We start from the raw sequence: 27,385 nt of genomic DNA, 5'->3' as shown, positions 1-27,385 counted from the left end.
GTGTATAACCTACGAAAACTCAAAAATTTTTCGTAGATCATGACAATTATAAAAAAGCAAATTCCTTAATAAAGTCTATATTCGTGAAAGAGTTAAAAACAGTATTATAGACCTTAAGAACTCTGATATACTTCCTTAATTTTTCTGAAACTTTTACATCATCTTTTGAACATTTACTAATGAAAGAGACTATTAATTAAGAATACTACTGAACCCTTAGTTTTATTAGCATAATAAATTTTGTTATCTATTTATACAGTGGTCGCTTAGCATAAAGCTTTTCTCTTACAATGAGGCCATGGTTTAGAACTTGAGATTTCCTTTTTCCCACCTAATGCAAATTTTTCTTTTGTATAATGAACATATCTTGCACATTATAATCCACCAGTTTTCTTCTTCTACTTCTGTAGACTGCCCATTCTTCTCATTCTAAGTCTTTATAGAGAATATTACACAGTCTCTATCACAGCATTAAACTACTATGCAATCAGCATCAGCTATTCTTACCAGTTCTCACAGGAGGAAGGAGCACAGTGGTTTGTCTGCTCTAAGTCTACCAGTTGCTGTGCCCTCCAGAAGCACAAGGGATGAAAAGTCTACCTTGTACTTCCAGAGCAAAGTAAGGGGCTCTTAAGCACTTCTTTAGTCCCTACTACACACCAATCACTTAGAGCAGTTTGAATTTACTATTGTTTATGCAACAAAGTATCACTTTGACCTGGAAACAAAATGTTTCAGTCAAATACTCAACCTTCGACCTTTAACAATCTTTTTAGCACAGCCTACCACGCATCTTGAAGACAGCTACCACAGGTAACTGCCCTTCACAGCAACCTACCTGAAAAACTAGTAGGAATCTAGTAACTGCATGCTGCTAGTGAGATTGACTGGAACTGATCAAGTATACTGCAACTGCTGAATTTCATAATACACCTACAGTATTGTAATCTACCACAGAGACAACACCCTAAGCAAACTCACCACCACATATCTGGACACATGAGAAACTTCTGGTCAACTGATGACAGAAAAAAATATTGCTCACTGATAGCACAGTAGATCGAGTATCAAATATCAAATTATGGATTTATTTGCTTGATGTGAGTATGTATTTTCAGACAGAAAATATTCTATGACTATAGAAACCTCCAGAGGGCTCTGACGTACTATCAAGATAACTTAACACACACTATGGTCTCTCTAGCATGATGTCCACATGTCAGTTTTATATACACTGATCAGACCTCAAAAACTGCCCAAGTCCAGAAGATTTTCAGACACAGACACACAGAAGTACACACAGCAAAAGCATGGTTTGTCACAAAAGCTAAGGAATTTAGAAGACAAACATCATCAAACATAATAAATGCTCTGTGGCTCCAAAAAGTCATGTCAGTGTTTGTTGCTACTAACAAAAAAGGCTGAGAACACACTCATCCAACACACTCTGGCCATCATTATGTCTAGAACCTACAATTTCTTGCTTCTTCTTAATGTTTTGCATGAATGTGGCTGCCAGGAAGTGTAATTTCACAGAGTTTTTAAAAAAACGTAGAGCGTGCATAGAAATTACAACATTGTCCCAACAAGCCCTCAACATTTAATTACTGCTAATATATAGACTCTTACAAACAAGTTAAGCATAAGCCCACTAAGCCTGCTTCTTATCAGAGCAATAAAACTCTCTGCAATCCTGTGAGCTCAAGAAGGGAAGTCTTAATCTAAGTGGACTCCTGAGCAGCTAACCAGCACAGAGGACACACGTTCCTAAACCAGCACTGTGCTCAGTAAAACCAGCACAAGATGACAACTTTGCCCAAGTCCCAGTGCTAGTTGTGAGTATCAAGTGATCTAGCAACTTCTCCATTGAATGAAAACAGAAAGCCTTTTAAACTCAGATACAAAGCCAAGACAAAAGCAGTCCTTTTTTGCTACCTTTTTATCATTCCCTGAACACAACTGCTTTACCAGTTCTGCAAAATAAATGTCTTTCTCCTTAGTGATACATTAATAATAAGACTAATTTTACAATGAATTGCAAATGAAAGGCATTTCTTTCCCATATGGTGCTTTATCTTAATAGAAGTATTTCATTCCTAAACAGCAACTAGCAATCCAAAATAACAGGAATACATTCTAAAGAGGTAAGAGGTACTTCTCTCCTGAACAAATAAGAAGCTTGTAATGATGTGGGGTCAGCAAGTGTCAAGCGTTAATAATTCCAACAAGCTACAGGATGGAGGGAAAACAGAGCGTTCTGAAAATTTACAGACTCCAAAATATGTTCTAAAGAACCTCTTCTTTAAAAAACTATTCTACTAGCAAACAAAACTTCTCATCAATATTTTAACACTTAAGCCAAGCAGATTCAGTTTGCAACATTTTCCAACAGTAGTTTTATAATTTTAGAGACATCTATACAACTTTCCTTATGCTAAGCACACAGAAAAATTGTAGTATTTTTGAGCTGAGCACACAGCAAAAGTTACCTTTTATGCAAGTTTCAGAAAACAAGCAAGAATTTAGACAAACACAAGTATGACAGGGAGGGAAAAGCAGGCTACACTGCTGTGCCAGGGCCCTGATCTAGTCAAGGAAAAGGTTTAAAAGGCAAAGAAACGCCAGTGCAAACAGCATTGATGCTGGAGCTGCCCAGAAGATATTTGTTTTTGGCACTTCAAATAATAATGCATGATTTTAAAAGTGCCTCTTTAAAGACTTTACCATCCACATGTTAAACAGACTAATTAGATTATTTCTATGTCTTTATCCCAGCACCTGGTTTTTTTAATTCACAGCTTTAACTCACCACTGCTGCTCAACATGCATGCTGAATTCCTTCAGTCTTGACTTGCCAGCACCACAGAGTATCTGGCCTACATACCAAACTCCAAATGTAGAACTTCAGAACTAAATGCTGGTTTTTTGTTACAGTAAAATTTTCCAAAGCCAGCTGAAAAGCATGCAAGTAGTTTTCCTTGGAAACATCTAGTAAGAGTCCACTGTATTCAAATTTTTGGTGCTGCATAGGCACGGATTAATTTATGAAGAGTTATAATAGGAAGAGGGTTACTCCATTAGGTGACATTGAATTGAGTTTTCTTAAGCTATGCGCACCAGCAAACTCTATGTTAGATGTGGTTTTGCCACTGACCAACAGCAAAGTCAATTTAATTTGTAAAAGAAGACTGTTTCTACAAAGAAAATGAGGAAAATACTTACTGGCTTGTGCAATAATATTTGTATGCCTCCTCAGCATAGCAGCAGCAGTTTCTGACAAGGCCACAATTACTTCAAGTGCCAACTGACGCTGCATGTTACTGAGACTGGCATCTCCACACAACTACAACCCAAAAGATTAGAGCAGATGGTTAGAACAGAGGTTTTGGGGTGGAAAAAATGATTCTTAAAAAAACACTCCTAGCTTTACCTTCAGGGTTAGCTGCAAAGTAGCTTCTAAATGTGGTCGTAAATACTTAGGAACAGAATCTGCAATTTCTACAAGGGATTTCAGAACAGAATCATCATTTTGGTAGCAGGAATCATTTAGAGCCTATAAAAAGATAAGATGGAGATAAGATTAAATAAAAACAAACAACATTATGAATAGGACCAGTGTTACAGAAGGAATTTCATTAATTGTATTCTTGTTTCTCTGAACAGTCTCATTTGGCATTAGTAGCTAAATAGCCAAAGCCTGAGGCCACAACAACTGACCAGAGTAAACTTTTTGTTAAAACTGATGCTCCTAAAAATGAACTAGCTGATTCCAGCAGATACAAGAAGATAAGAATCAAGCAGACAATTCCAAGAGAATGAAGTAACTTCATCAGAAGGTCAGTTCTGCAACAGTGAAAACCAGTGAGAAATCAAGAGACCACCAACCAGAACTAAGTGGCCGGGGACTGGGCCATCAGTGGCACACGTACAAATGAGAGACATGAATTGGGGTAGGGGTCCCTCTCTGGAGGCACCAGCTCAAGCTGTAACCTGAGAACTAACAGAACACAATTAATCAGAAGCCTTCACTCCAACGCTCAGCAGGATCCCAGAGCCAGACCCTGCTATGGTGACCTCTGTGCATAAGTCCACAACAGGATACTATGCAGCATCCAAAACTACAAATTTTCTACAACTAAGTTATGGCTCACAATGTTAAAATCTAACACTGCAGACAATCAGAAAGAATTAAGGTCACACATCAGAGGTTCCAACATGCAAAATCACTTGGTTCTGACAACAACTTCAAAATCCAATTAAAAGTACTCAACTCTGCCTGAATTCAAGAAGGAAAATGAGCCTAACTTCCCTTTTGCCTGTTACATGAGAAAAGTTTTGAATAGGTTATGCTTATAAACACCAGGAACCACAAGATTAAAGAGGTTTTTTCCAGACATGCCTCCAGAGCCACCAAATTAAAGCAGACCTTTCAGCCTTCAGTCACAGACATTGAAAAGAGAAAAAGAAATCAAGCTTTTTGCAACTATCTTTCCTAACCCATATCCACATTCTGAAAAGTAATTTAAAACTTTTAACTGATCAGGATGATATTTTACTGCCAAACCAGAACACTGTTACTCAATGGTGTTAGAATCCAGAAGGAAACAAAGCTCCAAAGAAAAAAGTCTTTACACTCTCTTCTGAGATTTTGAAACAAATTTTCATTAGCAAAGTATTTTATGTCTTCCTAATGTTGAAACATTTTTGAAGTGAGTAACTAAATAATTTTTACTATTTAATTCTATAATTCAACATTTTTGATAATGGCACTTCTATAACCCACACTTTCAAAACAGAAGCATCATCTTCTAGTACCAGAAATGTTCTGGGGAAAAAAAAAATCTGTCACGGTTAAGGACTTTTGGTCTAATATGTATAACACTCTGATTCTCTCAAAGGACAATAATATTTACTGGAATTTTCTTCAAAACTGTATTTTATATCAATTGCAACTCTGACAGTTTTTTAAAGCAAGAGTGGTTTTCTGAAGAAAGCAGCTTGAAATGAAAAGTGGGCCCTAAAAGGCAAAAGCACTTTCCTGTAGTATCAAACAATGTCCAAGGAAGTCAATGAAGTTCTATTTGCTTTTGCCTCCCTTTGCAACAGAAATCTTTGGGTAAAAGTTTCAACTGTCAGTTTTGAAAGTTCAACTTTCAGTACAAGATCTATAATGGTACTGCTGGAAGTACTGACATGCCAAGTCAGAATTTTATTTTTACTTTTTCTACCATGTCAGTGTTCCAACAAAATTAATTTCAACAGCAACAAAAAAAGCATCCAACTGTCTCCAAAGGTCACTCACCACTATTCTAACACATTCCTATTTATAAACTCAGATATTCATATCCATCTTGTGTTACCACAGCCAGAAAATCTAGTTCTTCTTGCAGTAAGTATTTTAAAAAGACAGATTTCATAGCACAGCTCTGTGCTCTGCATTAGCAAAAGAAAGCTTGAAAATGCAAGCCAAGTACATGTGTTGTTACAGTGTCTAAGTAGTATAAGAGTAGCATTGAAAGTTACAGCACACAGAGTGGGCTATTAGCCCAAAATCTAAAACTCACACACTATTTAAGTGCCACACATCAAGACAAATGGTATGACCACCCCAAACCCTGCCTTGCCCCCACATACACAGTACTGTAAGTAGCCAAGGTCCTCTTAGGCAGTTACAACTTTTAAACAACAAAATTGTTACTGACAGAGGCATGGACAGGGACTAACCACCAAACAGAGACCTCAATATCAAAAACTTATACACACTACAGCCCATTTTCAAGTTCAGATGATTTGGATAAATTCCTCTCAGTTTGCACTTAAGATCAAGCAGAATTCCATGAGTTGCAGATGCCAGTAGATTTGGCAAAATTTTTCTTCAGCTTGCCAGAAAGCACACGCAGTTTACAGCTCACACTGTCAACAAGAACCTGCTGTTCTGACTGTAGTGAGAAGTCTGCCTTTAATGTAAATTGAGCCTAATTTAAAATCACCAGAAGTTCACTTCCTGCGTTATCACAGGTACTTAGCTGCTTCCACTGTTTCTTGATATAGAAAGGGAAGTGTACTGTGAATTTTTCATCCTTCAGAGCCCAAAACATTTCTGTCTCTGGTTTGGTTTACAATAGGCTTCTCTGCAAACGTAGATAACCTTACACTAGAATTCAACTTTTGCTCAAACTCATCCATCCAAGAGATCTAATCCAGCCTCAGAAACTACATGAAGCTTAAAATCGCATTTTATTTGCAATTTCCTAATTTATCAAACAATAAAGATAATTTCTACAGACTTTTGTTTTCAGTCTAAGAATCTATGTTCAGAATAATTCTATGCTTTCCTCTAAAGTGAAGAGACACAGGATATCACAAGTCCATGAATTCCCCAATCACAGATTACTTCAAATCTCAGGATAGCCCATATTTGTATTTCAATATCATGGTTAATTTAAAAGCTGTATGATTTTGACCTATATACCTTACAAAGAATTTTAACTCATTTATCTCTGTAACACTGTGTAAGATGATCAGCACTGAGCAACTTTCCTTAAAACCCTATCAATTATCCTCTATTTGCAAAATTCCTTATTAGTCTCCACTTCATCTTGCTGGCAACTGCTGTCTGGCTAAAAGGGTCAGTTAATTCAGGCCTCAGCAAAAATTCACCAATTCACAGACCAATAACTTACATTTGTATATAGTCAATAGAGACAGTAATGGCACATTAAGTGTAACTTGTTTGGTTTCTTACCTGCAAGATTCCAGGTAGCAAGTCTGCAAAATGTTTAAGAAGGGGAGCATTGAGCTCATTAGCAAGCACAAATGCAGCTGCAGCTCTAGCAGACAAAGTCTTGATCTAAAAGACATGATTGAAGAAATAAATATGGGAAACTAGTACTGAAACATGCCTCTGTTAGTTTTTAACATGGGATTTTAAATTTTACTTCAAATTAAGGTAAAGTGATAAAGAAGACCTACAGCATCTACATTGTCTACAACACAAAAAATTTATCATAAGAGACGGCAAGTAGTCCCTAGTTTTGCTTTTTCTTTTAGTGGTTTTCATTTAATGAAAGAAAAGAGGAAAAAAACCCTATTGTTTTCAACTTCTATCAAAACTTCAAATGCGCATGCAAGTGTCAGTCTCATTTTTCAAGAAGTGTGATCTAAGTGTTTAAGACATTCCTCTTTAAAGGCATGACTTGTGGTACTTTAGAAAATGTTATTCAGTCTACTTTCAAAGGTCAGAAAAAGTAATCCTTGGGGGAGCAGCAAACTGAACCCATATATCACAGCAGGGTTTCCTATCCTTGCCCAGCATTTTCCATAACAAGAGAAACATTTTCAAAGTACAATTCTCTGCACAAATCAATTAATCTGAAGCCTTCCAAAAAGCAAGGCTTGCTTATACACCCTTAGAGCAAAACATGCACAAACAGTTCAAGGAGCTGTTGTATATTCAGAATTTTGAGATGTACCATGTACCATCTACATACAGATACTGTACCTAGAGACACAACAGACTTACACTGTTAAACAGAAAGGCCAGAAAGAGAATTTAACATGGAGTTTCTGACCCCTCAGTGCTGCTGGCTAAAACCCCATCTGCCTGGGGCCACTGCAACCGGATTTCTCCAAGCATACCTAGGGAAGAATCTGGGCCTAAACAATGCAGATATGAGCAGCCAGTCAGCTTCAGCACTACAAAAGAGTCTGAGCCTTTGTTTTGCAGCAGGCACAGTCAAAACTCTGTATGTACATAATTTTCAGGTAATGCAATTCTCTGGTTGAAATCTATGGTTTAACCTTTATGTTTGCGACTACTGCACTGAGTTTCTATGCTCAGAACATACTAAAATCCCAAAAGAACATAAAGGTCTTACTGAGGGATGCTCCTGATCTTGCATACACTGAACCAACATTCTCTTAATGACATCCAAATAGTGTTGCTGTTGATTCCCAAAAATCCCAGGAAAATTCCTAAGGATAAGACCAAAACATTAATAAAAATTCATACAAGTTAAGGTTAAACTACTATTTCAAACTTATCCATTATTTAAATTACAGATTGTAACTGTACATGTTTAAGTAAGCCACAATACAAGAAAATAAATGAAATAAATACGATTGCTAGTTAATTACATTGTGACAGTTTTTCTTTCATTTTCAGACATGATTAGGCTATCCTACAAAAATGTAGCTTACCAGAAAATATGTAGAGCAGCCTCACGCAGTCCCACATTCTGAGAGCTGACAGAGTCAAATAAGAACTTCAGAACTTCTGGCCACTGGTTGTTGCCATCTTCATCTACATTTAACACAACAAAGTTTTAGGATATGCAAACTTCAGAATGGTGAGATATCAGTGGTGCAGGAAAACCAATCATCACTGACTCCCTGATGTGAAGATGCGCATAAGTCACAATGTAAAATATTGCAAAATGTTTAATCTACAAACACTCCATAACAGAAGATGATTTCTGTTTACTGCTATATAGCAGCACTCAAAAAAAAGAAACTGATGCAATGTTCAGCACAATTCATGACAATTTACACAAAACTGGATTTATAAACCTTAATACAATCTCATCTAAACTTGAGCAATTTAAAAAGCAGCGTTTAAGAATCTTATTTTCATCTGGTCAAGGATAGTGTAAACAAATATTAGGTTCTATTATAAGCCACGGAATCAGTTAGCATATCACACGCAAACGTCTAAGCAGGACTAGAGAACAAGAGATACAAATACAACCGCTATCAATATGTAAACATTTTACTACAGTATCAATTTATATAAATAAAGTACCTATTAAATTCCTGGCCAATTCAGCGACTATGTCACATATTTTCTTTCTCATAGTGGACTGCACTTCTAACTGAATAAAGAGCAGCAATTCACTCTTGACTGACGTCTGATCCTCAGGTGACAAAGCTGGATAAACTTCTTCAAACGCAGATGACAACAGGCGGCGCAGAAGGACAGCTGCCATCTGCCGAGCCTGTTAAGGAGAAGTGTGTGTGTTAAAGTGTTTGACACGGTAATATGCTCCTACAAGGGAACATCGACATCATGCTTCCAAATGACACTTCCATTGTGGAGACTTCTTTGGTGAATGGCATACCTCTCAAGCAACAGATGACAATTATGATAGTGAAAAAAAACCATAGTAAAGAAACATCAGCTTACAATCACGTTTCTGACAATTACAGCCCTTCAAAGAAATAATGACAGTACTGAGGTATTCAGGTTTTTTCTACAGCAGAACTTCAGAAATATTTTGTGGCAAGTTAAGAACTTAGCTGTGCCATTGAAAGATCTTTCTATTTTAAATGGCCTAATGAAGTCATTATAATCCAGACAGGTTTTTCTGGATTAAAAAGTGACTTATTGGGGCAATTTTGTCAGATAATTAACCTGTAAACCCTCCTTCACATTCTCAAACAATTAACCCAAATCCAAGTCAAAACAGCTTTCAGTGTTTTGCAGGCCTATGATGAAACTCTTTCCTTTAAACTTGAACTTAAGCATAGGAACCTCAAAATCATGCATTACAATTTTGTATCCTGTATGTGTACAACTATTTTACAACAGTATCATTTACATATCCATATTCATTTACAATTGTATAAGAACTAGAAGCAAAAAATATAGTAATTCAAAATTAATAGAACAACACAGGTAGTAAAGGCAAAAAGACACATGAAGCTCTCTAAATAACTTGATAGAATATTCATCAATTGGTGTTTAAGGACACACAGTAATTAATAATCATCACCCAAACTTCTAAAGTTTAACACACGTAGCAAAACCTTATGTGTGCTACATTTCCACAAAAAAATCCACTCGATTTTTTCCTAAGATATTCTCATTTAATGTGCACATCAATGACAGTTTAATTTATAAGCCTTTGAAATTCAAAACTGTTCAATGAGCAGCAAAAATAATCAATTCAAATTTCTCAATAATGTTACTATGACATAACCTATAGATGTGAAACACAAACTGCTGCAAAGTGTCAACTTCTAACATACCCTGTAAATATCAGGTATTGCTAAAACATCACCCAAGGTACTATTCTTATGTTCTGCAGTCTCCAAACTCACTGTCTTTTTCTAAACTACCCAGCTCTCTTCTGTACAGCTAAAGGTAGTGCACACAAAGTGCTCTGGACCCAACTCTTTTATCATTCCTTATCTCCTCCTCACCATCTCCAGTGGGGACTAAGGCCACCACATTTGTAAGATTAGCTCTTCCCTAGCAGATTTAAGGAAGGCAGCAGGTGAACAGTCACAGTGCCCACCTGTGCTGTAGCTCCCATCAGAAGCAAAGATTGTCTAGCAACAGGCTGTCATATGGGGAATGCGAGTTCAGAAGGATGTTCTTCCCCCACTGCCTGTGGGAATCTCACTAACAGTGTGTCAAAAAACTTTCATAGCGCTGCAATATAAGGGTATATTTCCTTCTCCCATCCTTTGGAGCACCAATATTGGGAAAGATTAAATTTTTCCTCATTAGTATGATAAACTTACATAGAAATGCCTTGAGTGGGGAGCAAGTTCACTGGGACTAAACAGGGCACAAACTCTGGTATTGTTTTCCCTTACTCAAGGCATTGTGTTACAGTGAGGATTTCCTGACACCTGATAATGACTGAACTCACATTTTATTATATTCTTTCATGAAGTACTAACAGGTGGACAGACAGGAAATAGAGGTGAAGACTTTATGCTTTATGAAAACAAGGATAAGAATTTCCAGCTCTGAAGAATTTAAAATATTAGAATACTGATAAACAGACTGATTGCAAAGAAAAAACACCAGTAGTAAGGCATACAGAAAGACACAAGACCAGCACTACACGAATTATCTCCTGGTTATAGTTACTAGCTTAGGAAAAAAACAATCCCCAAAATCTCTAAAGCAAATTTCAGTTTTAAGGACTGACAAATGAGCTACTGACTTCTAATAATAAAAAATGGCATCTTTTCCTCAGCAGATATTCACTTACATAGGAAAACTATCATTGTCAATTTAATTATGACAAACATGGCTGAATTAATGGCACCTCCAGGGATATTTCTTCTACTCTAAGAAAGAATATATGTATTTTTCACACACACCCCAAAGGTTCTTTTATGTTTAAGTATTTCAAAATATGTATTAAATAAGCATTTTAAAATTCTGCAATTTAGTAGCAATAGCTTTTAATAAGCAGAGGAACAATATAAAGTGTACATCCCCAAAGAAGAAATTCCAGCTGCCAATGAAGCATAAAGAGAGCACATTTTTCCCAGCATTGGGTCTTCTGCATGTCTAAATTACTGAGATGCTCACATACAACTAAAGTGTTACAGTTATTAATATAAAAAGTAGTCATAATACTCAAATTTCAACATACTGCTTCTGATTAGTAGAATTTATAGCGTGTTTAAAATGTTTTAGCATTTTAGGGATGATGGCAATAAAGCACAAGAAGAAAATCAATTTGTTGAGCAGGGCAGCAGCAGAATTACGAGCAGAAATCTGGGATGCCGTGCTCTCCACTGATATTCAAAGCATCCATGTAACCCTACATATTTTATAAGAAAAAGTTTGACTATCTTGTGTAGCACTGTCACACTGAATTTTACTTTTGTTTTATTGTTCAAGTCCTCAAGAAGGAAAACATGCAGGGATGGAAGTAAAGAACATTTAGCACATGGTTCAAAGATGGACTTGCACATTGTCATTCAGAGATCTAGTCCTATGTGGAATTCAAAGCACAAAGTGTCCAAGATCCAGAGACAACTCAAAGGCAGAACTGTGGTGCATCCGTGGGCTGCCTTCCTTCCCAAAGGCTAAACTGGAAGCTGTCCACAACAGCAGTCTTCAAACTAAGAAACGCATCCCTTCATGTGACAATATGGACAGAGGTCTGGGAGAGGTCAGGGCCCTCCAAGAAGCTGTGAGTACAGCAGGAACAGTTTTACAGAGCATCTGTTATTTTACTAGTCATCTGTAAATCAGGACACAATCAAAACCTGCCAATCCAGAGTTAACCAAGAAAAAACAAACACAGGGGAAAATGCAGAACTTCTGCTCCTCTCAAAGATTTATGTGGAAAATCAAAACTGCGAAGTAACAGCCTAAAATATTTAATATTTAACAAATAAAATAAATCTATTCAACTGTGAATATATATCACCTTTCTGTACAGCCCTTTAAAATGCAGTTGGCATAGAAAGTAGTCTTAATTTCATAACAGTGAGACTACAAGTGCAGGAAGTAAGGACAAGCCCCTCCTCAGACTGAGGTGTACAAACATGCACATCACCTGGCACAGAAGAGTTCTAACTGCTAAGTCAGATGCTTCCCTCCACTTCTGTGACAGTGTCACTTTGCTATTAGGAAAGTATGAAATAAGAACAGAGGAAAGAGGTGAGTATTTCCATAGTTTAGGCATCTGGTTAGGAGAAAACCTGTCAAACAGTCAAAAGAGTTATTCCAAATCTAGCTTAATGGCATTTTCTATGTCAAATACAAGGGGTACTTGGCAGCAGGATCTGCATCCCTGTTTCTCCATTTAAATGCCAAAACTACTGGGTTGCAGAGGCATGACTTCCACAATTGCTGTCTGAATAGTCCTACAAAACTTATACTCTCTACAACACAGACACCCAACTCATGCAAATAGGACGGGGTATTTTCTTCAGCATAGTTTTCCTGCAAGGAGGTAAAGCAATACAAAGGCTTCAAGATGAAGAGGGATCTGAACCCAGCTTTCACACAGCCTGGACAAGGCACATTTAAAGTTCTGAAGCTCCTTCCAGCATCCTGTGTTTGGTGGCACTGGTACATTTAATGTGCTCTGAGGACACATACCAGGCCCAAAGCTCTATCCACTGGTGACACGTAATATTCTGCTCAGCATTTGGATTTCTATAAAACATATGCAGAAACTACCTGTTGATACCAGCACCATATTAAACATGCACAGAATGCTTCCCAGCATATGCAGTGTTTATATGCAGAGTTTAGACTGAGCATGGGGATTACTTCACTTAGGCTCTAATTAGTCTACTAAGTAGCTGGATTTACAGGGAAGAGGTTGTAGGTTTTATTAATCAGGATTTTTTGAGTCCAGCACCTAATGCTTACTTATGGTAAGAGCTAACATTTAAACCTTTCTTTGATTAATCCATTGGTAAAGTTAAATATCAAGATATTCTACAAATGTTAGCCTTTGATGTCTTTGGCAAGAGTAACTTCTATAGGTGAAAAGTTTTTTTTGTACTTTGCAAGTCAGAATCCAAGTCATTGGCAAGATTCCTAAGTTTTACACTGGGCTATTTCCTTAGCTGATGTAAAGGGAATAAAATCAGCAAACACACGAAACAAGTATTTATTTATACTTTGTAGTAACACTGCTCTACAGTTTTCTATCATTTGAAACATCCCAGAGGAGCAAAAAGGAAAACTAGATACCTCATGGAACAATATTGAAGGAGTTTGTCAGAAGAACACAACATTGTAGATTGATAAGCATCAGTATGAGTAAACTGATACTTTCTTAGCATTAAAAAGCACAAATGGCAACTAACTCTAAATTGAATACAGTCTGCCAGAAGAGACTGCTACCCATAGAGAAAAAGCACACTTATGCTCTTCTAATATTCTTCAGAAATTGTTTAAGTGACTCTAGAATTTGTAATATCTTGAAAGTTTAGTAGTTCTTTGCTGTGCATATCCAAGTGAATAATGGTTTTACCACTAAGTACTTTAACTGATTGCTAAAATTGTGAGCCTTTCAAAACTAAGGAGTAACTAAAAGGCACCCTTACTTTATGCCCAGATTAAAAAAAAATGTATAATGTTTAGACTACTCTCCACTTATTCCATAATACTACCAGATGACTTAAGAAGCACTCTAAGTTTCAGACAATACACAAGTTTAATATGTTTAGGCACAGGACTCCAAGTAGAAATCACTTCTCAACTGTAACTTGAAGAAACATGACAGTAGGTCACATATCAGTTATACATTTAATGGAAAATAACACTCATTAAGCAAAGCACTCAACAGAAAACAATGGAGAGTCAAGCAGTCATTTATGAAAAAACTATTCCTGAAACTAAATATCCTACACCACAAAGTCTCAGCTAGTGAATTAGGCATGCAACAATCAAGACAAAAAGAAGAGTGATCCCTTCACAAATGTGCAGTAAATTAAGAGCTTCAGTTAATACCAAACTTGCCCATTTATCCCAAAATGATCAGCACTGATTTCTTCCCCCTTCTCCAAGTCCCCTTGAAAATCCGCACAAATCCAAGGTTATTGAGCCATACCTCCTCGGGAGTAGCATTGTTCCTGATTGCCTGCAGGAGGTAAGTGATCTTTGATGGGCCTGGAATAGTCTCGTAGGTCTCCTGCAGAAAAGGAGATGCAGCTTATTGTAAACATTTATTAGAAAGCATGTGTTAAGCATTAATATGAACTCACCTTTTAAAACAACATCGGTATCTATCCAATTTAAAAAAAAATAACATAGCAGAAAAAAGAAAGTAAAACTTATAAAAATAAAAATGTATGACCTACTTTAAAATTATGAGTAAAATATTAGTTATCTGGTAAGATCTGCCATATTGGAATGATCTACATATGCATGACTGGCCACTTAGGAGATTAGTTACAAAATATAAATAGAACAAAAACTCATAGAAATACAACATACACCAAACATGTCCTACTGGGAATCCATCATAGCTTTTATCATATCGAAGAATTAAGAACTTTGGAAGCCTGAGACCAAGTACAGACAAATGTATAGTCCAAAAATCGGATCACTTCTGGTTTTGAACCTTTTTAAAACTTCGACAATGTTATGTGGCAGCCACAAGTCTCAACCACACATTCTGAATAAGAATGTCTTATTTTTAAACTCCTGCCTGAATTTCAGAAAGAGAAGCTAGTCTCCTCCTTAGGAAAACCCTCTTAACAAAATGAGAAATTTAGTAAGTTCAGTTACATTCTTTTACATGCTTCTGGCATGCATTTTATACATGTCTCCTTTTTAAATTATATTGTTACTTAGAATCTAGAGTGAAAACACAGCAAAACAACTTTTGCTATCCAAAACATGGTATATAGGTGCATTTTGAAACAATTTAAAAAAATTAAACCGATGTAGGTAGGAGTAGCAGAATCACAAGCTAAATAGCAACCCCTTAAAACATCCAGAAATAGTTCTACACTTAGTAACTCTGAGTTACTTTTTGTTGTCAATCTTGAAGATTAATTACTTCACCCTTTCCAAATATTCATTATCTCATCCTGAACTCAAGGAATGAGCCTGTTCTGCAAAGCTCAGATTCATTTCTATCAGTTCTCTGCCTGCCTACTTCTTATTTCCAACTCTGCAGTAGCTCCTTCCAGTACTCTAACAAACTCTTACACACCTTGACAGGATACCTGCTATTGTCAATTAAGCAGTTTTGCATTTAATATTAGACATAATCTTCCTTCTGCACCTGCTTCCTAGCAGGCCTCCTTCAAAAAGTGAATCTGCATTTCATATTCTCTCTAGTTGCCAACATACACTCACAGTCAATGAGACTGAATCCCCAATGAATCCCTGCATTTAATCTAATCATTTCATGGAGACTGCAAAATTAAATGAGGTTTAGGGTCAGAATAGAAAGTCTTTGTCAGGTTAACCTCTTCCATGAATGTATGTATCTATACTGCACTGTTATCTTCAAATCCAAAAACTAATACAGAAATACAATGGCTCCCTAAACCCAGGCCCAGCACAGACTTGTTACGCTTTCACAGACAGCTGAAGCACAGTAAAGGCTGGCTTCCCTCGTGTCAATTCTGATAACCATAAAATTCTATTTTGAGTTGTTCGTTTCACTCACTAAAAATGGCAGCAACCTAAGCAGTTGTTCAATGGCATAACTCTGTCACTTCTGCAAACTGGATTCAAAGGATGCTAAAGCCAAGGGGCATAAGGAATACCAGGCCAAACACAGAACCTTCCTTGTGGGCTGGTGGGAGACTTCTTTGCTGGCCTTACCCATCTTACAACCAGTCTTGCCTACACTCTTAACTATGTAGCTGGATCCTGCTACATCTTACTGTATTCTTTAAGTTTACAATTAGTTCCCCAGTTATCTTATGCAGAAGTACGAATTTCTCACACACCATGCCCAACTTTCAAATCGTGCAAGAAAGTATCTATCATCGACACTTGCTACTCATGTTCTCCTAAACCTGAGAAATGCTTTTTAAAAAAGAGCATAAAATCACCAAAACAAAGTAAATAAAAGTTTTTCTATTAGAAGACAGACAAACAAGTAAGAAGACAGGTTTTTATACTCAACAGACAACATTCCAGGATGGACAGTAAAATAAACCAACCAGATTTCAGCCAGCTAGTCAGGTTAAGTTATGAGCATGCTAGCTCATACACATAATCACAGAATGTTTTGGGCTGGAAGGGACATTAAAGACAATCTAGTTCCAAACCCTCTGCCATGGGCAGGGATACCTTCCACTAGACCAGGTTACTCAAAGCCCCAGCCACCCTAGACTTAAATACTTCCAAGAATGGGGCACTATAGCTTTTCTGGACAGCCTGTTCCAGTGCCTCAACACCTTCACAGTAAAGAATTTATTCCATGTATCTAATCTAAACCTGCCCTCCTCAAGTTTAAAGCCATTGCCCCTTGTCCTATCACTGCATGCCTTTGTAAAAGCCACTCTCCACCTTTCCTGCAGGTCCCCTTTAGGTACCTGAAGGCCGCTCTAAGGTGCCTCCAGTCTTCTCCAGGCTGAACAACCCCAACTGTCTCAGGCTGCCTTTCACAGGAGAGCTGTTCAGACCCTCTGACCATCTTTGTGACCCCGCCCTGGACCCACTTCAACAGGTCCATGTCCTTCTTGTGTTACGGGCCACAGGTAGACACAGTACCCCAGTGGGGTCTCACAAGAGCAGACTGTACACACCTACTCAGTTTGGAGTCATCAGGCTTCCTTCCTCACCCTTTTTTAAAAAACATCTTTTACTACAATCCTCCCAAACAGGATATGACTCTACATCTCCATCAAGCTCACTCTTGAGCTGAACACCCCTCATTCTCATTTCAATGGCCAGACCTATTTGGAATAACCTGCTTAGTCTGCTTAGTTCCCTGTCTATCCATTTCTCATTCTGACTGGTTTTCACTAGACACAAATGAAAACCTGCTATTCAATTTATCTGCAGTTATTTGAATCCTTTATGTATTCAATATTACCTTCCACCAGTAAGTTAACTTTGAAAAACTGACTGGACTATGCCAATGTTTAAAACCAAGTATGAGTCCTGTATGATTTTAGGAAGCAAATATTTTAAAGGTTATGCAATACTTTTATCCAAAAAAATCTTACTTCAAAGAACATACAATTTAAGTCAGTCTAGCTACACTGTAGAGACAGATTTGTGTTTCTAGGTGAAAGTTCATTAACACACCACAAAGACTAAGTGGGGTTCTTCACAGCCATGCATGGTGGAAAAATTAGAAACAGGCTTAAATTGAAAAAAGAAGGTTCAGTCTGGAAGAAGAGGTCCCGATCTCTCTGTCCTAATGAGGACAAGTCAAGCAGGAGTGAGTAACTCAAAGAGCCTGTGCAGTCTCCATTCTTAGAGGTTTTCAAGAGTCAGCAGGACAAAGCCCCGAGTGACCTGATCTGACCTGATAGCTGACACTGCTTTGAGCACGGCAGACCTCCTGAGGACCCTTCCACTCTGAAGGATCCGAAACCATAAAATAATTTGCAGCGCACCTTGGAAATATTCAGAAACTAATGACAAATTCAGTGCAGATAAATAAGTAAAAAGTTATATTATTCCTTGTATCTTTATAGGAAACTAACAGACTTGAAAAGCTTGGTATCTATCATGCCAATTAGGGTTTCTTATTCTGATTGACCATAGTGTGTATGTAATAAATAAATACATACTTATGAAGAGTAGAAAGAACTCCAACTCATTTTCAAGCAAGTTTCTGACAAAATATACCAGTTTTAAGAATCTAAGCTTTAGAGTTCTTACCCAATGTTTTATTTCATAGGCATTGTGACATAGGTGCACAACGAACTTGCTTTGTTATAATTCCAATAAAGTTCAAAATTTTTTAGAAATGTTTTTATGTTATATGTAGGCAATTGAGAAGAGAAAGAAATTCAGCTCCCAGGGAATGGCCTCCACTGCAGCTCTGTGTTCAGGAATGTGAGAATAATTCTTGCTGACTCTCTAGAAAAGTGCAGTTATCAATACCGAACTTCACTAGCTTTCTAAAAATGTACGTCTCCCCTCCTTCTCACTCTGGATTCATATTTGAGGAATTTTCACTGCAGCATCAGGAATAATGGTTTTTATTCTTCCCCAAACAATGCGCTGAACTCTGCTGACCGCTGGAGTGATGAGAGCGATAAAAGACCCGATGCAGCCATGCAGCGGGAATTCATGCTAAACCTAGACGCTGGTATTTAATTCAACGGGAGAGATTCCCCACCAGGCTTGACAATGGAGCCTTAAGCATGTCAGAGAGAAAGAATTAACGTGGCTTAGCCGCCACAAAGAATTTCAGCTGAAACAACATGTCTGAAAACTTTTTGCTGATAACAAGAGAAACTCAGCATATTGAAAACACTTCTTTTGGGTTAAATGCTTCTTAGCTGACGAAACTTGAACACATACAGGGCCGTTCCGAAAAGTTAAAAAACCAAACTCCTGTGCGGCAACAGAGAAGGACCTCGGTCCCGCTCCTGCCGGCCAAGCTGGGGCGGGGGCACGGAGCCCGTGCGAGGGCCGCTTCGGGAGCGCACACAACAGCGCTTCCATCGCGCCAGGCTCCCGCTCTGACCTCCTTCGGGAGCCGCCTCCGCTCCCGAGCCACCGAGAGCCGGCCCCCACACGCCGCTGCCGCCACCGGCTTGTGGCCCCCCCTGCGCGGCGGGGCCGCGCTCCGTCACGCCGGGCGGCTCAGGCGGAGCCAGCCATGGGCAACGGGGACAAGCAGCCCCTGGCGACGGTCCCACACGGGCCACGGGGGGGGCGGCCTCGAGGCGGGCGAGGGGCGAGAGCGGCGCCGGACACGCCGGGGCGGGCGCCGAGGGGAGTAACGGGACCCTTCGCGCCCTGACGGGCCAAGGGCCGGCGCGGGCCCTGCGCCCGCCAGGCAAAACGGTCGCCACCGCCCGGCCCCGCCGCTCCGACCGGGGCAAGGCCCGGGCCGCCCCGGCGGCAGCTGGTGCCGCTGCTCACACGTGGGGCTCGGCCGGCCCCGCCGCCTCCCTGCCCCCCTCCCTTCCTCCCTCCCTCCCTCCCGCCCTCCAGCGAGGCCCGGCGGGTCTGACAGGCCGTCTCGGCGGCCGCTGACGCGGCGGCCCCGTTACCTCGGCCTGCTTGCGGACGGCATTGTCCGGGCTGAGCAGGTTGCCGAGGAGGGCGTAGAACTGCTCCTGCTCCGTCGCCGCCATTGCTGCGAGAGGGAAGGAGAGGGAGGAAGGGGGAGCGCCGGCCGCGCCGCCGGCGGGGGAACGAGGGGCGGGGCCGCAACGCCAGCCGCGCTCCCATTGGCCGCGGCGCACAGAGCCTCGCCCCCGATTGGCCCTGCCTCCCTTTGACGTCCCGGCGGCTCGGGGCGAGGCGGACAGCGGGGAGCGGCGGCTCAACCGACCCTCAATGGGGGTTTGTCTCCTCGCGTGTCATTGGTGCGCCGCCGCGCCGGGGGCGGAGGGCACGGGCGGCGGAGCTCTCTGATTGGCGGGTGGCTCCGGCAGCCCCGGCGGGATTGGCCGGAGCCGCGGTCGGGCGGTGCGGGCAGGGAGGGGTCGCTCCGGGACGCGGAGCTGGGGCCGGGCCAGGCCGGGAAGGGGAGGGACGGAAAGCGCGGGAGATCGCGGGGCGTCGCCTGCGGGCGCTCGGTGACGTAGTGCTGCTGTCCCGCCACTGGGAATCAGTGAGTCACGGAACGGGTCAGGTTGGCAGGGACCTCGGTGATACGTAGTCCGAGCTCTCTGCTCAGGCAGGGTCGTCCTGGAGCACATGGCACAGGATTGCGTGGAGATATTTATTGAATATTTCCAGTGACGGATACTCCACAGCCTCTCCGGGCAGTCTGCTCCAGTGCTCAGTCACACGCACAGTTCATCCTCACGTTCAGGTGGAACTTCCCGTGCGTCGGTCTGTGCCCGCTGTCTCCTGTTCATTGCTCAGCACCACCGAGCTGAGCCTGGCTCCAACACCGTGGCACCCTTCTTTCAGATGCTGATAGGCATTGCTGAAGTCCCCTCTCAGCCATCTCTTCTCGAGACCAAGCAGGCCCAGCTCCCGCAGCCTTTCCCTGTAAGAGAGTTGTTCCACCCCTCATTCCCTTCTGCTGGACCATTCCAGGAGCTCCATGTTTCTCTTGTACTGAGGAGCCTAGCACCGGACACAGCACTCCAGATATGGCTTCACCAGGGCTGAGCAGAGGGGCAGGACAACTTCCCCTGATTTGCTGGCATTGTTCTTCCTAATGCACCCTAGGATACCATTGGCCTTCGTGGCCACAAGGGTGCTGGTGGCTCGATGGAGCAGCACTGCCAGGTCCTTCTTTGTAGAGCTGTTTTCCAGCAGGATCAGCCCCCAGCCTGGGGCTTATTCTTCCCCAGCTGCAGGATCTTGCGTTTGCTTTCGTTGAGCTTCAGAAGGTTTTTCTGTGTCCATCTCTCCAGCCCACTGAGGTTTTAACAGATTGAATAAAACTGAATTAGTATTCCCTGCGATCTCAGGGGATATCCCAGGTCCGTGATGTGCATGGCAAGAGGCTTTGAGCATTACTCTGCTCATTGGTGGAGGGCTCTGTTCAGCCAGCTGTTCAAGGTGCACCAGCCAGCTGTTCGGGGTGCAGCTGTGGGAGTGGCTGGCTGGGTCAAGTACCTCCTTCTGCTGTGCCTTGGCTGTGCCCAGGGAATGCCAATGCCTTAAAAGCAGGAGGAGTCAGCCGGAGGGAGGGAGGGAGGGAGGCAGGAAGGAAGGCAGGAAGGAAGGCAGGAAGGAAGGAATCTATCTTGACTGCATCAAGAAAGAGTTGCGGGCAGGGCTAGAGAATGATTTTAAGCTGTCTGAAAATTCAGAAGGGCCTTAAGTAAAGATGAAATATAAAAGCAAGCATGTTTTCTAGTGTGAAGTGCACTCCTGTAAATGTCCTCAGACCTCAGCTGTGTGGATTAGGTTTGTACAGCTTGTTACACATTCTGGAAGGCCTTTTGGATGTCTTCTTGAAATAGGCATGGTTTTCCTGCCTTTTTATCACCTGTAAACGGGTTTGTATGAACTTCTATAACATTGCTGTCTGCTTCCCATGCATAAACAAATAAATGTATTTGCTTTCATCTTGACTTGTCTTAGTGGTGATTTCACCAAAAAGCTGTAGTAGGATTGTTACCTAAAGAATAAATATCTGATGGGGGTTGGGGAGAAAATGTAAACCGCAGGATATGGAAAATTGTTTTCTTACTCCTGCTGTTTTTTGCATCTATAGATTCAGGGAGTGGGTTGTTATGTAAAAACTGCCTAGTTGTCTTTGAGAAACAGCAAGGCATATGAAATTTGCCTACGACCTGAAAAACAGTTGTCAAATTATCTTTGGAGTACCAGTGATGAACATCAGATTCCAGCAGAGCTCCCTTAGAAGGGGAAGGCAGGAAGGGCAGGAACAACCTGATGCAGTTGATTACAGCAAGCCAAGTGAGAGTGTCTCTCTGTGTGTGCATATGTGTCTGTTTCTGATTTTGTGTGTGTAATGCTCAATAAATTTAGTAGTGTAGTACTCCAGGAATACATTTGAATACATTTCACCCTAATATTCAAAGCATAGAAGGGAGCATCTATACTGTGTTCAGAAGAACCTGCTGGTAAACTTAGAGGATTAATGATGTTCCACCTCAAATCCTCACAGTTTGGGGAAGGCAGATTAAAAACTTCACCTAGGTAAAAAGCAGTTAATATATTGGAGAGAGTCCCAAGCAAACAAAGTTATCACTAATGCAGTATGATCAGAGTCTGCCACATCAGGTGCTCATTCTCACTCAGGACAAGTTTGAAGCTTGGGAAGCAGCCAGAAACTATGCCAAAGAAGCAGGTATCAGCACTAAAGAGGGTTTGAACAAGCACCTGAGGAGAGCTCAAATAGGAACAACCACAAAACAGCCAGCAGCAATGTTGGTATTGCTGGATATTGCCTGATTCCTGCACTCTGTTTAAAAAACAACAACAACAACTACAACAACCAAACAAAAAAGAAAAAAAAAAAGGACAGGAGAAAGTATGATAGCAGAAATCAGAAGAATTACCTTGACCTCTTCTAAACACTTAAGGCCCAAGATGTGTGTTGAACTGTAGTTTATCCAATGAAATTTTATTGATGTTTTAAAATTTGGACAGACTCTGAAATTGAAAATTCAAGTCTTCAAAAAGCAGAAGCTTTAGTTTAGTATTTATTAAACCTCACAACTCTGCACACAAATGGATTATAAAGAGAGGAAGAGCTAGAAAACTATTTATTATACCTGAGGAATGCTATAATGTTTCTTACAGAGTATTAGGAGATGTGAAATGACAAACAAAATAGGAAAGGCATCTCAGATTCTTGTAAAATACTTTCTGATGCTGACTTACAGGTGAAGGGTTTGACATGTCTGTGTTTCAACATTCAGAAGCAAAGAATGAGATGAAGGTAAAGAAAGATACAGAAAAGAACATCTAGCAAAATAAATTCAAATGTATTTGCAAAGCACCATAACAGGTCAGCTCTGTCATATGAGGAGATCTACCATAAGCTTAAATTCATAGTTTCTTTTTTAGAATAGAATAGAATAGCATTCAATGTTATAGAAGTCAATTATTACTGAAGATTTGTTGATGGTCCATATGGATTCCATATACTCTACAGATCACAAAAAAGTGCAACCATGATAGCCTCAGAGGCTAGAGAAGAGTTAGAAAGTGCATGAGGGCAGATTTCCAGCAAAAGTCAAGAGAACAGAGTAAGTTGATGTCAGTGGGAAGCTATGCTCTAGCGGGGGCTGTTTGAAGTTATCTTGGCAGAGCAAGCTCTCTGCAAGGAGCAGGCAGTGTCTGAAAATTGCTCTGGCCAACATGTGGGGTGAGGCAAAGAACTACAATCCTATCACTAATGACTATCAGTAGTGGACTACAGTTTTCACAATTTTTTTTTTGTTTGTCTGTTCATCCGTTTTGTGTACTCAGAGCTCAAAAAGGGCATAGATCAGTTCCCGTGCCTAAAGCAGGGGATGGGATCCCTGTAACTATAAAGGATGCTGAGAGAGATGCTGCTCTTTCAGTTCTACTCCAAGAAAGCCTGACCTGTGGCTTCTTACTGGTTCTCTGTGTTGGTAAGGCAGAGCTGGGAGGTGATACAACAGTGTCTAGCCACAAGCTGAGGGGTCTACTAGACTGGGGAGCATGCTGGGAGTCAGGAGGATAGCCATCAACCACTAATGAGATCCAGAATTCTTGGGTGGGAACTTTCTGAAACCATTGAAATGGTTAATAATCTTAATTACAAGGCAGGAAATCTTCACATGCAGCTTATTCTGTAGGTCCTACACACTGCAGGCTTGAAAAGCTCTTGCTGTGAAGAAGCTTTGAACATCCTGTAGAGCTGCAAAGAGGCATCTCATACTTCCCTCCTCCCAGGTCTACTCACTGAAGTCAGATATCCCTTGGAGGACATCAGACTGAGGAACTGACATGAAATTTTTCTGCTCCAGAAACCAGAATACAGAGGGACTTGTATATTTGTCTAGGAGTATTTTCTGAGCAACTATACCTGTTAAAAAGTTCGCTCTAACCTCACCAGAGACCACCAGACAGTGCAGAATTAATGAAGTGTAAAGGGCTGGGATAACCTGTGGAGATAAGTGACTTCTTGAACAGGGCTCTGTCCCAGGCCATTTTACCAAGGAGTGATACAGTGGAAGAAGTAGGAGACAAGGCTTTTTTGTGGATTACAGGTGATACTGCACTGAGGCTGTGCCTGCTGTGTCACAAGACAAGGCAGATAATTTGCTGAGCAGCCTGAGCAATGCTAAGTTCTACAACCTGCCAAGCTTCACAAAGCTGCACATACACTTTAAAAAATAGTAGTTTACATGCATGATGAATGTAGGCCTTTGAGTTCCAGACAATTACTGTAATTTGTTAATTTAGGAGGCAACTTTCTGGCGCTTAAAAACCCAGTGTTCATAGAACTGCATTATTTGATGTATTGATAACGCAGAGGCTGAGAAGAGTGCAAAGTGTGGGGTTTGAATTGAAAAAAATGGATAAATTATGAAAAAATAACACACTTTTAGTCAATAACAGCAAGAAGTGGTAGGGGGAGACGTTACTGCTCTCAGACATACTAATACAAAGACACAGGGAATTAGCTTGTACCAAAAAAAAAAAAAAAGACCATTCATACAGTTTTCTTTTTTTTAGAATAGAATTCAATGTTATAGAACTCAGTTATTACTGAAGATTTGTAGATGCCTTCAGTGGTATTGTTGCTTTTATTAAGGCAGTTTGTCAAAAGCATCCATCTGACAAGGCAATCTGAACATAGGCTTTGAGCAGATTAAAGAAGCTTTCTGACTTTCCCTGTGCTTGCCTGGAAAGGAACAGGAAAATACATGAATGATCCTGTCAGTGCTTCAGATGCAGGTCTATGGAGGATGCTTTTCTTGAGATGGAAACTGAGTATTGCCTTTAAAAGCAAGATATGAACAGAATTACTCCAGAATGAGTACATTGCCACTGTGTGGGCTATTAGGTGAAATACCATTTTCTCACTCACAAATTCAGTGTCTGCAGGGAATAAATAGCAGTGACATTTTTGTCAATGTCTCATAGCATTCATGGTAAATGTTCTTTATCCCTAAAGGGAAAAACTTGATAACATTAAAATGAATTCAGTATGAAAGAGTGTAGTTTAAATGAGTGAATGTTGGCAGGTCTGGTTACATATTTATTTCTTTGGCAAATCCCTCTGCTCCAAGATTGTTGCCAAGGTGTGAGGAAATAGATTCTTAACCATTTTCAGAACTTTCTATTAGTTACTCAATAACATTTTTTATTATATAGCATGTTTTATGGGCACACAGAATGATAGTAAAGTCATATTTTCTCTGAAGCAATGAACAAGATGCTGTGGAATACCTGCTGAGCTCCCACAAAAAATGTTCCTGTTCCTACTGAAAAAAATTGAAAGCTGTCTGCTGTATTAAGATGGTAAAAGCCTCTTTGCTCTCAACTGGTTTGACATTTCATCAGATATTATTCAGAAATAATGTAAAAACATGGAAACCACTATGGAAATGCCATACTGCTATATCTAGTTCATCTTGTCAGAATTCAAGGAGCCTGCTCCCTTTGGAATTGATTCTGCCTTAATGTTGCATAACTTCCTTTTTTCCTTCCAGCTTTCATATGTATGGGAGAAAAGAGATGGCCAAATAGTCACAATTCAACAATTCATTTTGCTATATTGCTAGAAAAATAGCCCTTTCAGCAGGAATCAAATTTTCAATTGTTTGTGCATTAGACAGAGCGTCGATTTGGCATATCAGTTGGCTTATAATTGGCAAATCCATTGGAAGGAAGCATAGTCTGGAAGCACATAATTATAATGAAGTGCATTTCCAAATTACAAAGGCTGATGTACCCAAACATGAGTTGAATGTCAAATTTCATTTATTCTATGGTTTAACTCATAAATCACTTGCTAAAATTTTGCATATAATATCCTGCATTTGTGACACCTTTATAACAGCTTAGCTACTGTTAACCTGTTTCAACACACTTCTGAAAGAACACCTTCAGATCTTTAGATTAAAGAAAAGGTCAGTTGCAAATTGAATAGGGACAGTTTTAATAAAAGACTAAGAAAAACATGAAAATGTGACTCATTGTAAAGGAACTGTTAAATAATCCATATGGGAAAAAAAAGACATTGAATTCAGTCAGTCATAATCTTTGGTAAGTAAAAGGAAGGACTTATGGAGACAAGACAGGAAGAAAATTAGGTTTGACCTAGTAAAAAAATAGTGTGGCAAAACCACCAATCTAGTTTAGGGTTGCTCAAGAGAAGCATGGCTTTGCAGCATGGGGAGATGCTCATTGCTATGCAAACATAACCTCTTGTGATCAGAGCAAAGTAGCAAGCACAAGTGCAGATTACAAGTTGTGCATGTGGCATTTCCATCCCCTTTGATGAAAACTGAATGTGCTTATCACAGGAAAGGCTCTAACCTAGAATTTGGAGTCTGGGAGGATGCATTTAAAAGGAAATGAAGAAAAGAAGCGATAATCAGCAATTACCATGATAGATTATACAAACACAAATTACACTGTTGAAGGTTATATGAAGTATTACATATCTTTACAAATGGGATAATTTAAGGGGGAAAAAAATCCTTTGGCTATGTTTTTGGCAAATTTTCCTTGAACTTCCCTGATCATATGAGGTCACATAAATAATTGCAGAAATGGAAAAAGATTTAAAAAAAAAAGTCTTTCCACAGGAAACATATGTATTTTCCAAATTCTAAATGCTTAGCTTTGTAAATTTAAATACTTTTAAAACTTTAAATTTCACAAATTTAAATGTTATTTAAAAAAAGGTAATAAAAACATTGTATAGGATTAAGACAGAATTTTGCAAATGCATGGTCTTCCCTCAGGCCTGGCTTTCCAGTGAGTATTTGATGTCTTTCTGTATTTCTCAGGTGCTACAAATTGGTTCCAGCTGTTAATCTGGGTGAAGCCTGCTCAGATGTGGTCCTGCAGAATAAAAATCCAGCTCAACAGTGGCCCACAGGATTCTCACTTTAATCAGCATTTTGCTGAAATGTTCTTGGAAAATTTTATAACAATTCTCTATTCAGCATTTATAAACTGTGATTTTTTTTTTCTTTGAAGGTTGAGCAATATTTTGAGAGTGTGCTAACTTAAAGTTACTTTTTCCAGGGACATTTTATGTCATCAAAATATTCTTCAGTTCAAATTTCAAGGCCTTTCAACCAGGCACATCTCAAAGAAAAGCTTGTAAAAATTTCTTGACATGAGAAAATGAAAATACTGTCCTTTAGCTCCATTCTTGGAAATGCCTAATGGCTCTGCTTGAAATCAAGCAGTTGTTTGATACAAACATGGCAAGTTTTAGTCCAGGCTATAGAGTTCAATAAAATTTAAAAATTTAAGCAGTAGTTGGGGTACCAGCTGAGTTTATCTCATGCTTTAATCACCTTCTTATTTATAAGTTACGTATTTCTCTCATCTCAAATAATTGTGCCATTTTCCAGCTATTAAATTGCA

General features: G+C 39.9%; 1 protein-coding gene across 1 annotated transcript in view; it reads right to left on the bottom strand.

Annotated features, from left to right (window-relative positions):
• The window catches only part of IPO5 (importin 5), a 45,449-nt gene extending 25,877 nt beyond the window's left edge, over positions 1-19,572 (bottom strand). Inside the window, exons 1-8 of the mRNA XM_041478268.1 lie at positions 19,417-19,572; positions 14,322-14,402; positions 8,801-8,993; positions 8,200-8,302; positions 7,878-7,974; positions 6,746-6,850; positions 3,431-3,553; positions 3,223-3,343 (exon numbers count right to left, since the gene is read on the bottom strand). Coding sequence (XP_041334202.1) covers positions 3,223-3,343; positions 3,431-3,553; positions 6,746-6,850; positions 7,878-7,974; positions 8,200-8,302; positions 8,801-8,993; positions 14,322-14,402; positions 19,417-19,500 — 907 coding nt within the window. The 5' untranslated portion in view covers positions 19,501-19,572. The remainder of the gene's footprint in view (positions 1-3,222; positions 3,344-3,430; positions 3,554-6,745; positions 6,851-7,877; positions 7,975-8,199; positions 8,303-8,800; positions 8,994-14,321; positions 14,403-19,416) is intronic.
• Between the last annotated feature and the right edge of the window lie 7,813 nt (positions 19,573-27,385).

The sequence above is a fragment of the Pyrgilauda ruficollis genome, unplaced genomic scaffold, assembly GCF_017590135.1.
Source record: "Pyrgilauda ruficollis isolate IOZ18807 unplaced genomic scaffold, ASM1759013v1 scaffold44, whole genome shotgun sequence".
NCBI lineage: Eukaryota > Metazoa > Chordata > Aves > Passeriformes > Passeridae > Pyrgilauda > Pyrgilauda ruficollis.
Note: the sequence above shows the minus strand (reverse complement) of the source record. Positions and strands in the feature narration are given on the sequence as shown.